The 16,546-nt window shown below is 50.0% G+C and overlaps 1 protein-coding gene across 3 annotated transcripts in view; it reads right to left on the reverse strand.

Moving 5' to 3' along the window:
- The window catches only part of LOC147092602 (ribonuclease inhibitor-like), a 640,499-nt gene extending 636,936 nt beyond the window's left edge, over positions 1-3,563 (reverse strand). For all 3 annotated transcript variants that reach the window (XM_085975963.1, XM_085975964.1, XM_085975965.1), the window contains exon 1: positions 2,412-3,563. In XM_085975963.1, coding sequence (XP_085832089.1) covers positions 2,412-3,548 — 1,137 coding nt within the window. In that variant the 5' untranslated portion in view covers positions 3,549-3,563. The remainder of the gene's footprint in view (positions 1-2,411) is intronic.
- Positions 3,564-16,546: the final 12,983 nt, after the last annotated feature.

Genomic DNA, 16,546 nt, shown 5'->3' on the forward strand with positions numbered 1-16,546 from the left:
TCATTTCTGCTGCTCCTTAAATCCCAGATTTTATGGGAATGGGGCGATTTCCCCAGAATTAAATGATAAAGCGATGAGTGCCTGTACTTTATGCGCTGTGCATTTTATTAAGCTGTATAATATCTCGGGTGAGTTATATTGTGAAACGCTAACTGCTGCTGTAAAATCCATCCCCCAGGATTATATGTAACAAGGAGAATTTATTCTGAAATAAAAACAGAAAATGCTGGAAATACCCAGCAGGTCAGGCAGCATCTATAGAGCGAGAAACAGAGTTAATGTTTCAGGTCGGGGCCCTTCGTCAGAACTGGAAAAGTTACAGATATAACAGATTTTTAAGCAAGTGTAGGAGCAGGGAAAGGTGGGGGGGAGCGGAGGAAAGAACAAATGGGAAGGTCTGCGAGAAGGTGGAAGACAGGAGAGAGTAAAAGACAAAAGGGTTGATGTGCAAGCAAAAGTTGATGGTAATGGGACAAGTTAAGAACAAAAGATGAATCTAGATGAGATGTGAATGGCAATGGCAGAATCATCAACAGCTGTGATGAGAGAGATAAAAGGGAAAAGGAAAAACAAGAATGAAAAAAATAATAGGGGCCGAGTTTATAGCCTGAAATTGTTGAGCTTGATGTTGAGTCCAGAAGACTGTAAAGTGCCTAATTGAAAGATGAGGGGCTGTTCCTCGATCTTGTGTTGTATTATGTTGGAAGTGTGTAAGAGGCCGAGAACGGAGAGAGCAGAGTGGGAGTGGAGCAGAGAATTAAAGCGATAGGCGACCAGAAGCTCGGGGTCATCCTTACGGATTGATTGGAGGTGTTCCACAAAGCGATCACCCAATCTGCGATTGGTTTCCCCAATGTAGAGGAGACCACATCGTGAGCAGCGAATACAGTATACTAAATTGCATGAAGTACAAGTAAATCGCTGTTTCACCTGGAAGGAGTGTTTGGGGCCCTGGACAGTGGGAAGGGAAGAGGTAAAAGGGCAGGTGTTGCATCTCCTGTGCTAGCATGGGAAGGTGCCATGGGAAGGGTTGTTGGGGGTGATTAAGGAGTGGACCAGGATATCGTGCAGGGAGCAGTCCCTTCAGAATGCTGAAAGCGGAGGTGAGGGGAAGACTTGTTTGGTGGTGAGATCACACTGGACGTGGAGGAAATGGTGGAGGATGATCCGTTGAATGCGAAGGCTGGTGGGGTGAAAGGCGAGGACAAGGGGAACCCTTTCATGGTTCCAGGAGAAAGGGGAAGGGGTGAGAACAGAAGTGCGGGAAATAGAATGGACATGGTCAAGAGCCATGTCAACCACGGTACAGGGGATTCCTCGGTTTGAGGAACAAGGAAGACATGTCGGAAGCATTAGTATGGAATGTGGCATTGTCAGAGCAGATGCGGCAGAGACGGAAAAACTGGAAGAATGGACCAGCGTCCTTACAGGAAGTGAGGTGGGAGGAAGTATATTCCAGGTAGCTGTGGGAGTCAGAGGGCTTATAGTGAGTGTTTGTCAACAGCAGCAATAGAGTTTATTCTGTCCCGTTACAAGTTTTAAATGTCCCTGTGCTCCTAGTTTATAGGGGAGGGAAGCCTTTCACTTTATTCCCCATTAAACTGGCTCTACATTTATTTCAGGTGTAAGCAGCCCGACAGTTTTTGGGGAATTTTCGGAAGTTCCCCCCCCAAGCGTGACCTCATACACAGGGGACGGATTATGGGAATTACCAGGTTCACTGCCCCGGTTTACCCAGAAGCCGCCCGCTATGTGCAAGGCCCCACCGCTGGCCGGTGTGCATCTGTACTCTGGGGCTAATACGCCACAACACGGTAGATTGGAACCGTTTTACAGGCAGTTTTAAGATCCTGAATATCAACCTTCACTCAATGTTCAAGACTGTGTGTAGTTGTAAACATTTACAGCTGAAAGAATTCCCGATTCCCCAATATGCCCAATCCAGGAAACATCCTCCTCGACACGACACACCCTGCACAGTAATGGAGTAAATATCCAACTGCTAGTGATTTAAACTCGGGTTTCTCTCCAGTTTCCAGTTGAAATGGTGGAAGTGGAAAATATTTTAAATTAATTTTATCTTTACTGCGGGGATTATATTTTATGTTTACATTCCGCTGTCCAGCCTTATTAATATATGATTTATTGTAATTAAATTATCAGACTCTCAGTGACCTGTATTTGCTGCTCCGACAAAGTGTGTAAAATCCCTATTTGTTCACAAGGATTCATTTTAGATTCTCCCGTCCTTAGGGAATTACTAACCGATCCTCTTATTATTGGTCATATTTGTGTTGAATCTGCTTCTCTCTGGTTTAACTGAACTGTTTGCTTCACTTCATTACGGAGCAACAACACAAACCGTGAGTGTTCTACAATTCGCCCAAGAGTTAGAGACAAATTAACAGTTACCTTAACACCCAGCATTTGTGCAGTACGGGTCCCAGCCGCTGGAGTCCTTCAAACTGAATGGAGCAGTCCTCTAGATTGAGGTCTTTTATTGTATCACAGAGTCCAATGACATGAGACAGGACTGCACAGTCAATCGGGGTCAATGTGAATTCAGTAAATGTAAGTGATTCCACAGATCCCACTGTGGCCCTAGCCAGTGCTTTATTCTGAGACTCAAACAGGCAGTGGAATATGTTCAGGAGGTTCCTTTTACCAGTTTCACTCTCTGTGTTTCCAATCTGTCCTTCAACCTTCTCCTTCACCCAGTCAATCACCCGGCAGGTGGTTTGATGAAGAAATGGACCCAGAAACTCCTCCAGGGGCCGAGCTGCCTGTGGGGAGGAGAGACCAGCAACAAAACGGAGAAATATCTCAAATCGCCCATCTTCCTTGCTGTGGGATTCTCTGAGGAGTTTCAGGATGTCCCCGGGATCTGGAGTCAGGAATTGTGCGAGTGCGGCTACAAACTCTTGGATGGTGAGGTGCGGGAATGTGTACACCACGCTCTGGGCAGAATCATCTCTCTCCAAAAGTTTCATCATGAACCCAGACAGGAACTGGGAAGGCTGCAGATTGTACTTGATCAAATCTCCATTTCTAAACACAATCTTCTTCTCGGAGACTCCTGTGAAGGCCATCTCACCAAGCTTCAGTAACACATCACGGGGGCTTTCAATCTCTCGGCCATGGTTTTTCAGAATGTTGTAAATATAGTAGGAATATAGTTGGGTGATGGTCTTGGGAACTCGCTGCTGTTTCCGGTCTCTTTGTGTAAGGAAGGGGCCCAGTGAGAGCCCGAGGATCCAGCTGTAGGAAGGGTTGTAGCACATGGTGTACAGGATCTCGTTCTCCTCCACATGTTTGAAAACAGCTGCTGCCACTGTCTGATCTTCAAAAAACTTGTTGAAATATTCCTTCCGCTCTTCACCAACAAATCCCAAGATTTCAGCCCAGACACTGATCTCAGCCTTTTCCAATAAATGTAATGCAATGGGGCGGCTGGTCACTAACACTGAACATCCTGGGAGCAGCTTGTGCTGTATTAAACTGTACACAATGTCAGACACTTCACAACAGTCTTCAGGATCTGTGCACATGTGCTGAGGTTCTGTATTTCTCCGATTGTCAGCAAAATCGATCCTGTCCTTGAATTAATCCAAACCATCGAATATAAACAGCAAACTCTCTGGGTTCTTCCAGAGCTCTCCCAGAATATTCCCAAAGTAAGGATACAGATCCAGTATCAGATTCCTCAGGTTTATTCTACAGTTAATAGCGTTCAAATCCCGGAATTTAAAGCTGAAAACAAATTGAAAGTGTGGGTATATTTTCCCAGTGGCCCAGTAATGAACAATCTTTTGTACCATTGTTGTTTTTCCAATCCCCGGGACTCCGCTCACTGCTGCTGAACTCCCAGAATTGGATTTTCTCCGGGAAAAACTGCTCTGGAACAATTGATCAGTTCGGATTTTTTCCAGCTCTCTCCGGAGATGTTTCTCTTTACACTCTTCGTGGTCTCGGCCTCTTGCCAGCAGTTCATGTTCTACAAGTGTCCGATCTGGAACAGTTGAAATGACCGTTAGCTCAGCGTATCGATCAACCAGCTGGAAAACCTTAACCTTCTCCTTTATTAGGATAGTGTTCACGCTCAGTGTTTCAGTTTGTACCCGGAGCGTTTCCTTGTGTTTCTGTTGAAGTCCTTTAATTAGAAATGACAGAAAGTGGCCTCAATGTTAGTTGTATTGACATGAAGACAACTTCTCAACACCACTTCATTATTCAGTAAAATGTTGCAAGTTTTATTCATTGCTTCAATAGAGGTGTGTGCAGAAATTAAAACTCAGTTAATGGAAAACTCGCTTGAAAGTGAACAATGGCCGAGAAAAGTTTCAAATCCTCACTTGATACTAATATTCACTGAACATGCAGGTTTCAATGTTGTGACATTTACCTCTGATGGTTGATACTATCCGGCCTGCCCTTTACTTGTGACATCGCCTCGCGGCTGGAGAAGATCTTGGAATAGTAGGGGTAGGGTCCAGTTGTCGTGGTCCACGTGGGAACCAAAGACATTGGTATAACTAGGAAAGAGGTTCTGCTGACAGAGCTTGAGAAACTAGGATCCAAATTAAAATGCAGAAACTCAAATGGAAATAACCTCTGGATTGTTACCTGAACCATGTGTAAATTGGCATAGCGACAAACAGATTAGGGGCTAGATTTTCAGTATAGACAGTTTTGGGGCGCTAACCTTAGCGCCCGCCCGAAGTTAGCGCCCGCCCCAAAGTAGCGCCCCGTTGCCGGAAATTCAGTGGCTTCGCCCTAAGAGAGTGGTGGAGCGCTAAAAGAGGCGTTCCACTCCTACCTTTAGGCGCTAAGCCGGTGGTCCAGAGGGACAGTGCCCAGGCGGGGCGCAGCGCGGGTGCGGTCATTTTTGCACTGACAGCAGACCCCGTGGTGCCGACCAGCTCTTAAAGGGGGAAGGGACGAATTGGTCTGCTGCCACGCCCTGCACACTGCAGTGTTGCAAAGAGGCTTCAACACTGCTGCTCAGCCCCAGGGAGTCATGGCAACGCCAGAGAAGGCCCGTCAGCGTGCCCTGCGCTTCTCAGAGGGTGATCTGGACATAATGGTCGCAGCTCTGGAGGTGAGGCGCAAGACCTTGTTTCCAGAGAGTGGGAGGAATCCAACCCACCATGACTACACCAAAGCCTGGAAGCAGATCGCCCAGAGGGTGACGTTCACCGGCGATGCCCCCAGGACCCACAAACAATGTCGTAAAAAATACAACGATCTGACCAGGATTGTGAAGGTGAGTAGCCTTTCCAGTCTCCTCCTCATTCTTGCATGTACACCTGACATGATGGGCAAAGGGAGCTGAAAGTCCTATTGGCCAGCCCTCAGCCAGCAGCATTGGGACAGTCATGAGCATCAAATGGCCATTCGGCACTCTACACTTTGGCCAAGCTATTCCACCATGGGAGGCAGTGCACACTACATCAGGGCCTTACTCTGTCCAAGCTATTCCACCATGGGAGGCAGTGCACTCTACATCAGGGCTTCACTCTGTCCAAGCTATTCCACCATGGGAGGCAGTGCACTCTACATCAGGGCTTCACTCTGTCCAAGCTATTCCACCATGGGAGACAGTGCACTCTACATCAGGGCTTCACTCTGTCCAAGCTATTCCACCATGGGAGGCAGTGCACTCTACATCAGGGCTTCACTCTGTCCAAGCTATTCCACCATGGGAGGGAGTGCACACTACATCAGGGCTTCACTGCGCACTTACAGCCCGTCCTTTCTCTTGCAGGCTAAAGTAGCGTTGAATCGCCAGGCCCGTGCCAGGGGTGGCTGCGCCAAGCTGCAGAAGCTCACTCGGCTGGAGGAGCGCGTGTGTGTGCTCATGGGAGCCCGTGTGATTGTCCCCACAGCGTGCGGTGTATCCGACCCTCCACTGCCCGGCAATGGTAAGGACCTCGCCTTTTGGCCCTCTCGCGTCACACTGGCCCATCCGAGCTACCTCCTTTGCCACTGTCCCACCAATGCGCTGAATGCCACCAGTCCTAACTCCCTCGCTGACGCCGTCTCCTCACTCTGAAGCTACTCTTGTGCATTCCTGCTTTCAACTGGTGACGACCAGGACCCTGAAGCTGCCAGTGACAGCACCTCCGACCAGGAGGAGGAGGAGGAGCAAGCCAGACCTTCGGGGGAACAGTCACGTCACGCAGGAGAGGAGGAAATGCTTGACACCTCCTCACTGGACGAGTGCCTGGAGGAACTGTCGCAGGGCAATGCAGCTTCTGGGACCAGTGGCGTCCAGCCACCCAGCAGCCGTGCGCATGGCCCGCGGCCTTCCCCACAAAGGGGGGAAGGATCAGAGGGGAGTGCTGTTGCTCGGCACACTCGCCGCCACCAACGCGGCAAGGGTCTCCTAGTTCAGCCCCCTCCTCCCCAGCGGGAGAGTCGCGACACCAGTCCGGACACCTTCACTTCGGAGGAGGTGCGGAAGCTGGATAAGATGGCCGAGGACTCGGACCGGCGCCACACGGAGCTCATGAGCATGGTGGGGCGCATGCCTGAGGCCATCGAGTCGCTGGCAACCAGTGTGCGTGAGTTCGGGGCAGCAACTGCCGCGAGTGGCCGCATGCTGACTGATGCCGCCAAGACCCTGGTGGCTGTGATGCGCGCGCACACCAGGACCACAGGGGCACTCACTGCTGCCACACGCGCTGTCTCAGGCAGGCATCGCCAGGGCAGCCGCCGCGCTGGACCATCCCAGCAAGCCGCCCCTCGGCTGATTGCTGCGGATCCTGCAGTGCGGGCCCGGCCGAGTGCCACCGCGCCACAGCACCAGCCAGTGCATCCCAGACGCCAGCTGGCCCACATTGCGCCATCCGTCGCCGCCATTCCCCCACTGGGGCGTCAAGGGCAAGCGGCTGCAGCTGATGGTGGCCAGGCTCAGGTGCGCCACTCAGCAGACGGCCCCTCGAGGCCCAAACGCCATGTAGGCCGCCCACCAGCGGCATCTGGCGGAAGGGCATCTGAGCCTCAGGCGCCTTCCCCAGCCTCGCAGCAGCCACTGGGCAGAGCTTGCGAAGGAGCAGCAGGCCGGGCAGGGGAGGCAAAAGGCTGGCCAAGGTCTCGCCCTCGCGGGCCACTCAGTAGAGGGTGTGGGCAGCTTTCCTTTAATATGGTGGTGGCCATCTTTATTTTGCCCATGGTTGTGTTGTTGGAGGGCTTATTTTTTGCGTTAGGCCGACGTTGAGGCCCGGTTTGAAGAAAGGTGGAGTGACTCCTCCCCAGTTTGTGGGAGTGAGTCGTTTGTTGGGCTTTTTGTGGGGCCCGTTTATTGTTTTTGGGGATTCATGTGGGAAGGGCTTTTCATTTTTGTGCAATAAAAAATTATCTTTATTCATGCAGTCTCCATGGTTGTTCTTCTTAGTGTTTGTTGGCTTCGCCGGCTGAGGGCTTGCGGAGCGGCTGCATTCATCTTCCCTCATGGCCACTGGCCATTCCCTGACAGGGGGCTTAGAAGTACCGTGTAATAAGGTGGCGTCGTGCGGCCCTTGGCCCTGGTCGCTCCCTCCTGGGAACATACTCCTGCTGTTCCTCCTCCTCCTCCTCCTCATGCTCCTCCTGCTCCTCCTCCTGAGGTGCAGGTCCAACGTCAGGTGGCAGTGCCTGAGTCCTGCGGATAGCCAGGTTGTGTAGCATGCAGCAAACCACCACAAATTGGGAGACCCGGTCCGGCGAATACTGGAGAGCTCCTCCGGAGCGATCAAGGCAGCGGAACCGCTGCTTGAGGACCCCAATAGTTTGCTCGATGATGTTGCGGGTGGTTTGATGGCTCTCGTTGTAGGCCTCTTCAGCAGCGGTCCTGGGCGTGCGGAGCGTGGTCATGAGCCAGGTGCACAAAGGATAGCCTTTGTCCCCGATGAGCCATCCTCTTGGGGGAGGCTGTGCCTGGAACATGTCATGCACAGTACTCTGCCGCAGGATAAAGGCATCGTGGCTGCTGCCTGGGAAGCTGGCATTGACTGCCATGATGCGCTGCTTGTGGTCACATACCAGCTGCACATTCAGAGAATGGTAGCCCTTCCTGTTGCGATACTGCTCGCCATGCTCCAGAGGGGCCCGCAAAGCCACATGCGTACAGTCAATGGCGCCCTGCACCAAGGGGAATTCCCCGAGTCTGGCAAATCCCAATGCGCGCTGATGCTGGCTCTCGAGGGCCATGGGGAAGGAGATGAATTGGCTTCTCCTTCTGAACAGTGCTTCGGCCACCTGGCAGAAGCAGCGATGTGCGCCATACTGGGAGATGTTTTCTATGTCCCCAGCAGCATATTGGAAGGTGCCGGTGGCATAGAAGTTCAATGCCACCGTCACCTTCACTTCCACCGACAGAGACATCCTGCACCTGAGCTTTGGCCGCAGATCTCGGCGAAGCAGGTGGCAGATCTCTGCAATCACCTCCTTTTGGAATCGGAGCCTTTTAACACATTGCGCGGCACTCATGTTTAGGTAGGAGCGCTGCTGGCGGTATAGCCTGACTGGGTAAGGCCTACGTGGCCGACGCCTGTAGCACCCTCTGCCTCGAGCCAGGGCTGCCCCTCTCACAATGCGTCTGCGAGCCCTACGGACATGGCGCTGCAGCTCCGCGTTGGAACCCCATGCAGGCCCCATTAAATCCTGGCAAAAAGTCTAATTTCCAAATGGCCACTTGCAGCGCTATGGCCTGAGTCCAAAAATACCTGGCTCTTGCTGCTTGAAACCAGTTAGATATCCTCCTTGTTGTGTCTCCAGAAATGCATTGCACAAGACTGTTTTCTGAAAAAAGGCTGGCCTTTATACTGGAGAGGACGTTCCCTTTAATTAGCGCCCCCCGGGGCCCGCGCTGGTTGTGTTGCATTCCTTTTTCCAAACGCTCCGGCCGCCCGCCGCACAATGGGGCGGTCCGACTGAAGTTTGGAACCAGGGCAGCCAAAGGGCGTTGCACGAGGATGTGACGTCATTTTCTGCGCGCGCATCTGGGCGGGCGCTAAACTTTGCGCCGGCGCTAACGGGCAACTTAATTTGGGGCGGGGTGCAAACTGCGCTGCGCCCGGGCGCTACACGCATAGCACCCGGAAATCACTTCTCTTAAGGCGCTAACTGCTGGCGCAAGCGACTGAAAATCTAGCCCACGAGGTTTAACTGCGTGGCTCAAAGAGTGGTGTGGGAGGAAGGGCTTTCAATTGATGGGGCACTGGCACCAGTACTGAGGGCAGAGGGAGCTGTTCCTTTGGGGCAGTCTCCACTTAAACGGGGCTGGGACCAGTGCCCTGGCGAACAGAATAACTAAGGCAGTAGACAGGGCATTAAACTAATGAAGGGGTGGGGGTGGGAGGCTGCAGGAATGAGTAAATTTAAAAGCAGCGAGAGAAATGTCACGGTTCTAGAGTTTTGGGTAAAATTAAGCAGAGTGCGTCAGGATGGGACAGAGAGATTAACAAAGGTAATAAGGCATCAGTAACTAAGGTGACATCAGGGAAAAATAGAAATAAGTCAAAGCTGAAGGCACAATATCTGAATGCGCAAAGCATTCACAACAAAATAGATGAATTAATACTGCAGACAGAAATTAACAGGCTTGCTCGAATAGTCATAATGGAGACGTGGTTGCAAAGTGGCCAAGGTTGGGAACTAAATATTTCAGGATACTTAACTTTTAGAAGAGTTGGGCAAAATGGAAAAGGAGTAGGGTTAGCCCTGATAATAAATGATGGGATAAAAACAGTAGAGAGAAAGGATCTTACCTCTGAAAATCAAGAAGCAGAGTCAGTTTGAGTGGAGCTAAGAAACAGCAAGGGGCTGAAAACATTGGTGGGAGTTGTGTATAGGTCCCCAAATAGTAGTTGTAATGTAGGGCAGGGTACAGATCAGGAAATTAGAGGCACATGTAACAAGGACAATACAATAATCATGGAGGACTTTAATCTACATATAGACTGAGCAAACTAAATTTGCAGTAATACTATGGAGGACGAATTCATGCAATGTATGCAATATAGTTTTGTCGATCACTGTGTTGAGGAACCAACTAGGGAACAGGCTGTTATAGCAAAATACTGCAGATGCTGGAAATCCAAAATAACAACAGAAAATGCTGGAAAAACTCAGCAGGCCAGGCAACATCCGTGGAGAGAAAATAGAGTCGACGCTTCGGGTCTAACCCTTTTTCAGTATTGTGCAACGAGAAAGGGTTAATTAATAACCTTGTAGTAAAGGGGCCTTTAGGGAAGAGTGACCATAATATGATAGAAATTTAGATTGATTTTAAAAGTGATTTAGGTAAATCTGAAACTTGGGTCTTAAATCTAAACAAAGCAAACTACATAGGTATGAGGGGCGAGTTGGCTAAGGTAAATTGGGAAACTACATTAAAAGGTAGGATGGTAGACAAGCAATGGCTAGCATTAAAAGAATTGATAATGTTTACAACAGAAATACATTCCTTTAAGGCACAAAAACCCCACAGGAAAAGTGATACAACTGTGGTTAACAAGAGAAGTTAAAGATAGTATTAGATCAAAGGAATATGCTTATATTGTTGCCAAAAAGAGTAGTAAGCCTGAGGTTTGTGAGGATTTTAGAATTCAGCAAAGGAGGATCAAGAAATTGATAACGAGGGGGAAAATATAATACGAGAGTAAACTAGTGAGAGACATAAAAACTGACTGCAAAAGCTTCAATAGGTATGTAAAAAGGAAAAGATTAGCGAAAGTAAATGTGGGTCATTTACAGGCTGAGACAGGAGGAATTACAATGGGGAATAAGGAAATGGCTAATAAATTAAACAAATACTTTGGGCTGGATTTTAATTCTGGGGCGGGCTGGGGTCATGTAATCCGCATTTCGTGTTATCCACCAGATTCTAAATCGATGTGGGAAAATGATGCGATTTTAACTTAAGTGGGCAATTGATTTCCAGCGTGTGGGAACCTATGGCCAATGAGATTTTCCAGTCTGAAAGTCGCCTCCGATGACGTCATCACTGCTGCTGCATTTAAGGTCTGCAACAAGCTGTGCTTCTTCTGCAGACCGCCAACCCTTTGCCCTTTCATGTTAAAGGGACTTGGAGGCAGAATGACCAGCGAGAAACCTAGGGCTGCTCCCAGGTTTGATGACGTTGCCCTGCAAACTTTATTGGAGGGAGCAAGAGCCAATAAAGAGGTGCTCTTCCCTTCTTCAGGGAGGAAGAAGCCACCCCAGCAGACCAAGGCAGTATGGATACAGGTGGGCCAGGAGGTCAACTCTTTGTTCATAACCAGCAGAACCTGGCTTCAGTGCAGGAAGAGAATTCATGACCTTCTGCGCACTGGAAAAGTGAGTATGACTTTCCCATCATCCTCAATCTGATCCCCATTGTCTCTCCTCACCAGCACTCAACTTTAGCAATCTTTTCCTCCACATCCCACTTGACACTAACATCCATGCACCCTTACCCATTCCCTCTCTTGCTATGGTCACATTGACCTAACTATTCGAATATGCAGCCCTCAGACTCCCTATCACTGTGACGCTATGAAAACAACTGACAACACACAGGGAGGGCCCTTGGTCTTGCCACCTCACTCCATCTGAGTCTCCTTCAAAGCATCTATGCTATGGATTCTCTACACTCACACATTCATTCTCACACAAACTCCATTTGTCTCCCTCATTGCAGGAAAAGAGAGCACACAATAAGAGGGAAAGAGCGAGGACAGGAGGAGGGTCACCCTTAGTAGCCCAGTTCACCCCCTGGGCGGATGCGGTCCTGGAGATCGTGGGAGTGGGGGAACGGACAGATGGGTGCATCACAGCAAGCTGGTGACAGAATAGTTTTCCATCTCTTTCATTGACATTGCATGAGTCCCTGAAAATGATTCTGAAGCTCTAACAGATGGACTTATGATCACCTGCAATATGCAATGTGCATGTAACCTTGGCATCAAATCTGCGACTCTTTCCTTTACTCCCCCACAGGACTATCGCAAGCACCAGTCCCCACTAGCCAGGAGGAAGAGCCTGAGCATCCAAACTCCTCAGAGGAAACTGCAACCTCTGAGGGCGCAGCGTCAGCAGGATTCAGCGCATTCAGCGCACCCAGCTCCAGTGCAGACACTCACACCTCGGTGGTACCTTCGCGAGATAGTGCAATGTTGTCACCTGGTGTATCACAGCTCACAAGTGAGCATCAGCAGATTGTGGAGACAGGGAAAGCAGTGGAGAGTCCTAGTTGGAGGGCGCAGAACTCTCACAGCTCGGCTCAGCTGCATATCGGCCCTCTGCCTCTGGGTCCATCCACAAGATCAGCGGTGCTGGAACTCCAGGAACAGATGCAGGAGTCTCTGGGAGGTTTTGTCTCCAGGGTTGCTGCGAGTGTGGAGCGAATGGTGGAGTCCATAGCGAACATGAGCAAAGTCTTTGTGGAGTCATTGGCGCATGAACGCATCACCATGGAAAGGATGGCAACCTCCATGGAGGTGATAAGTCGCCAGAGCGCAGAAAACATGGTGAGTGTTCTGAATAGAATGACGTCTCTGGAGGAGCGATTTCCATCTATTGAACAGAGAAACCAGACCTTCATAGAAGTCCTTCTGAGTAGGACTGCCAGTGCAGATACGGGTCCCCATGGCCCCCGTGATGTGCAGCAAGGTGCTCTCAAGCCACTTGCAAGCGCTGACGGGGACCTGACCCATGAGAGGGAAGTTGGGGGCAGACCTCATGGAAGTGGGGGCTCCTCTCCAAGCGCTCACACTTCCATGACACTGCAGAGCCCTCGGTCAGAGCCCCACCCAACTGAGATCGGTGTCTCAACCCCTGCACAGCCGCAGGATAGCAGACTGTTGGTGAGCCCTCACAGGTTCGCCACCCCAGAGGATGCCCACCAAAGCTGTCAAGACAGGAGCAGCAAGAAACTGAGTAAGCGGCCTCCACATCTACTGAAGCCACAGGGGAAGCACAACGTAGGAGTACACGTAAGAGAAAGATACTGCACAAATAGTCACAAGGGTAGTCACTTGGGTGAAATTTGATGTTTAATGTTAAAAAGCCATCAGGTGGTTACAGTAAATAAAAAAATCTGATGGCTATTGCTGCAGTTGTGACGTGTGTCATTTTGCTAATGAGACTTTCACATTGAGGGCTTAGGATTACATGCAATTGTCAGTATGGTGGTCAGAATGCTAGGAATCCGCTGGTTCTTGGCCACTGTCAATGCTCTGGTAAGAAGCTGCGAGGCAAAAGTGCTGGACTGGCTAGGCTAAGGAAATCTGGCCAAGATGAGTGCGTTCCTTGCATCCTGGGCAGCAATGTGGTCGCTCGCTGGCGCCTTCTGGCCTGTGCAGCTTCAGGTGGGTGAGCAGCAGCTTGGCACTCCTGTTGTTGCTGCTGTTCATGGTTCTGCTGGTGCCGCGGCTGGTCTTGGTCCTCAACTGATGTCCAGGAGGAAAGGAAATAAATGTTCGCCATGTTTCTGATAGATGCCTCAGTTGAGGAAGCGCTCAGTCAAGGTGGTGGGAGGGGTTTCCCAGGAAGTCACACTGGAGATGGGTGTCAGGCTCCAAACTTCTACAGCTGTAGTTATGCCTTCTAAAAGTTCCCCCAGACCTGAGACAACAAAGACCTGCCACCTGCAAATGATGGCTGATCAAATATCCTATTTAATGGTGGAGCTGCAGCTAATAGTCAGCAATCCAATTGTGCCACCGCTATGTTTCACTGTCGTGTTTCAGAACAGGTGTGCTTCACGTGGGAAAAGGCTTAAAATCACAAAGGCCTTTCAAAATGGCATTATAGAGGCAATTTAGTGCTTGTTAAAGGCCTTAACGGCCTATCACGCCTCTTGGAGGCGGGACGGAGACGGGACCATTAGACGCGATTTAATGAAAATTGCTTGGAGGTGGGGTTGGGCCCGCCCGCCAGTTTTTGCAATTGTAACCCCCCCCACACACCTCCAATCCCGGCTCAACGGCCCAATGAAAACCGAGCCCTTTGTGTCTCTCTTCACAGAAGAAAAATGTAAAAAAACTTCCTGGAAATAGTGGAGAATCAAGGGTCCAGCGAGAATGAGGAACTGAAAGAAATTAGTATTAGCAAAAAAATATTACTGGAGGAATTAATGGTACTGAAAGCTGATAAATCCCTTGAATCTGATGGCCTACATCCTAGGGTTTTGAAATAGGTGGCTATAGAGATAGTGGATGCATTGCATGTAATTTTCCAAAATTCCATAGATTCTAGAATGGTTCCCGCGGATTGGAAGATAGCAAATGTAACCCCACTATTTTAAAAAGGGGAGAGAAAATGGGAAACTACAGATCAGTTAGCCTGACATCATTCGTAGGGAAAACGCTAGAATCTATTATTAAGGAAGTGGTAACATGGCAATTAGAAAATAAGAAGATTGGGCAGAGTCAACATGGATTTATGAAAGGGAATTGCTGTTTGACAAATCCGTTGAGATTTTTGAGGTTGTAACTAGTAGAATCGATAAGGGGGAATTAGTGGATGTGGTGTATTTGGATTTTCAGAAGGCATTCGCTAAGGTGCCACACAAGAGGTTATTAAACAAAATTAGGGCTCATGGGATTGGGGGTTATATACTAGCATAGATTGAGGATTGGTTAACGGACAGAAGAGAGAGTAGGAATAAACAGGTCATTTTCTGGTTGGCAGGCTGTAACTGCTGGGGTACCGCAAGGATTAGTGCTTGGGCCTCAGCTATTCATAATCTATTTCAATGATTTGGATGAGGGAACCAAATGCAACATATCCAAGTTTGCTGATGATTCAATGCTGGGTGGGAATGTAAGTTGTGAGGAGGATGCAAGGAGGCTTCAAGGGAATATAGACAGGCTAAGTGAGTGGGCGGAACATAGCACATCTTCTACCTATCTATTATATTATTTTATATATATATAAAAGAGTCTGTCTGTGTCTGTCTGTCTGTCTGGCTATACAATCAAAAGCTATAGAGCGTACCTACACGCATGTTATATCAAAAGGAAGCTTATCGTTAGGGGAGTCTCATAGGCATATGTAGTTTTTGGTCAGACTAAAATTGTTCGGACAGTATACAAAAAAGTTCAAAAATCTTCAAAACACCACTAATTAGTGGTTGACCAATCCTAACTCTCATTAGCGTTGAGTGATGTGCTGGTTGACCAATCCTACAGTTCAGTGACCTGATGGTTGGCCAATCGGTGCATCACAGGTGGGACCTAATCCTCCAGTCTCCCGAAACTTCACCACCATTTTTTTCATCCCCACAGCAACAGCACCAGCCAAACAAACCCCCACATTGCGGCTCCGAGAGCGGGCGGGGTAGCGGCAGCGGCCGGCCGTCACCTGCGCCACCCACTGGGGAGCTCAGCTGGGGACCGTCACAGCCCGAGAGCCCGGCCGGGCCTGAAGTGTTAGGCCCCGCACGGCTGGTATCACAACGGCACCGGGCCTGAGGTGCTAGGCAGCGAGAGGGGAGGGAGGGACAGAGAGAGGGGGAGGGAGGGGAGGGAGGGAGAGGAGAGAGGGAGAAGGAGGGACAGAGAGAGGGAACAGACAGGGGCAGGGAGACACCGCGGCCCAAAATTGCCCTGGCAATGCCGGGCACCCCCAGCTAGTGGAATATAAAGTGGAGAAATGTGAAGTTATCCATTTTGGTAGGAAAAATAGAAAAGCAGAGTATTTTTTTTAAATGGTGAGAGATTGAGAAATATTGGTGTTCAGAGTGACCTGGGTGTCCTTGTACACGAATCACTGAAAGTTAACATGCAGGTACAGCAAGCAATTATGAAGGCACATGGGCCTAGAAATTCATTAAGGCGCTGCCAGCTTTGCGCCCAGTTAACGCCTAAAGATTGATTTTGCGCCAAAAATGAGTTTGCGCAGATATTCAGCGCAGCGGTATTGGTGGCGGTAGCCATTAGCGCTGCGCCGGCACCGATGAATCCTTAGTGGGGCGCTTTAAAGGGGAAGGTGCGGCTGGCTGCTTTTTCGGCGGCCGCCTGCCTGCACCTCCTTCCCCGGCGTCCTCCACCCCCCCCCGCGGCATTGCCGGCTGGTTTGCGGGAGCCCGGCACTTCTCCGTTGTGCCGGGCTCTTTTGCCGGCACTCGCGATCGGGGCTCCAGCTGTTACAGGCACCTCCCCCTTAAGAGAAGGAGAAGGCCTGCAGTACCGCAGCCTGCCGCTCCACAGCGGCTGGCGCAGTGGCGCCAAGAGCGCTGATATTCAGTGTCAGCACCCCAAGCGGAGGCGGGCACACCCTGGTATAGCGCCCGGTTCCGAATTGGGGCGCTAACAATGAATATCTGACGATCGCTATAGGCTTCCCACCCAGCGCTAACTTCTGGGCGCTAGCCAGCTGGCGGGGACATAGTGAATTTCTAGGCCATGGTATGTTGGCTTTTATTACAAGAGGATTTGAGTATAAGAGTAAAGACGTACTACTGCAGCTATATAGGGCCCTGGTGAGATCACATCAGGCCATCCGGCCCAACCAGTCCTTACCGGCGTTTATGCTCCACTCGAGCCTCCTCCCGCTTTTCCTCATCTAATTGTTATCAGTA

The sequence above is a fragment of the Somniosus microcephalus genome, unplaced genomic scaffold (genome assembly GCF_052327205.1).
Source record: "Somniosus microcephalus isolate GS21.2 unplaced genomic scaffold, FLI_Smic_1.0 unresolved_chr2, whole genome shotgun sequence".
Lineage (NCBI taxonomy): Eukaryota > Metazoa > Chordata > Chondrichthyes > Squaliformes > Somniosidae > Somniosus > Somniosus microcephalus.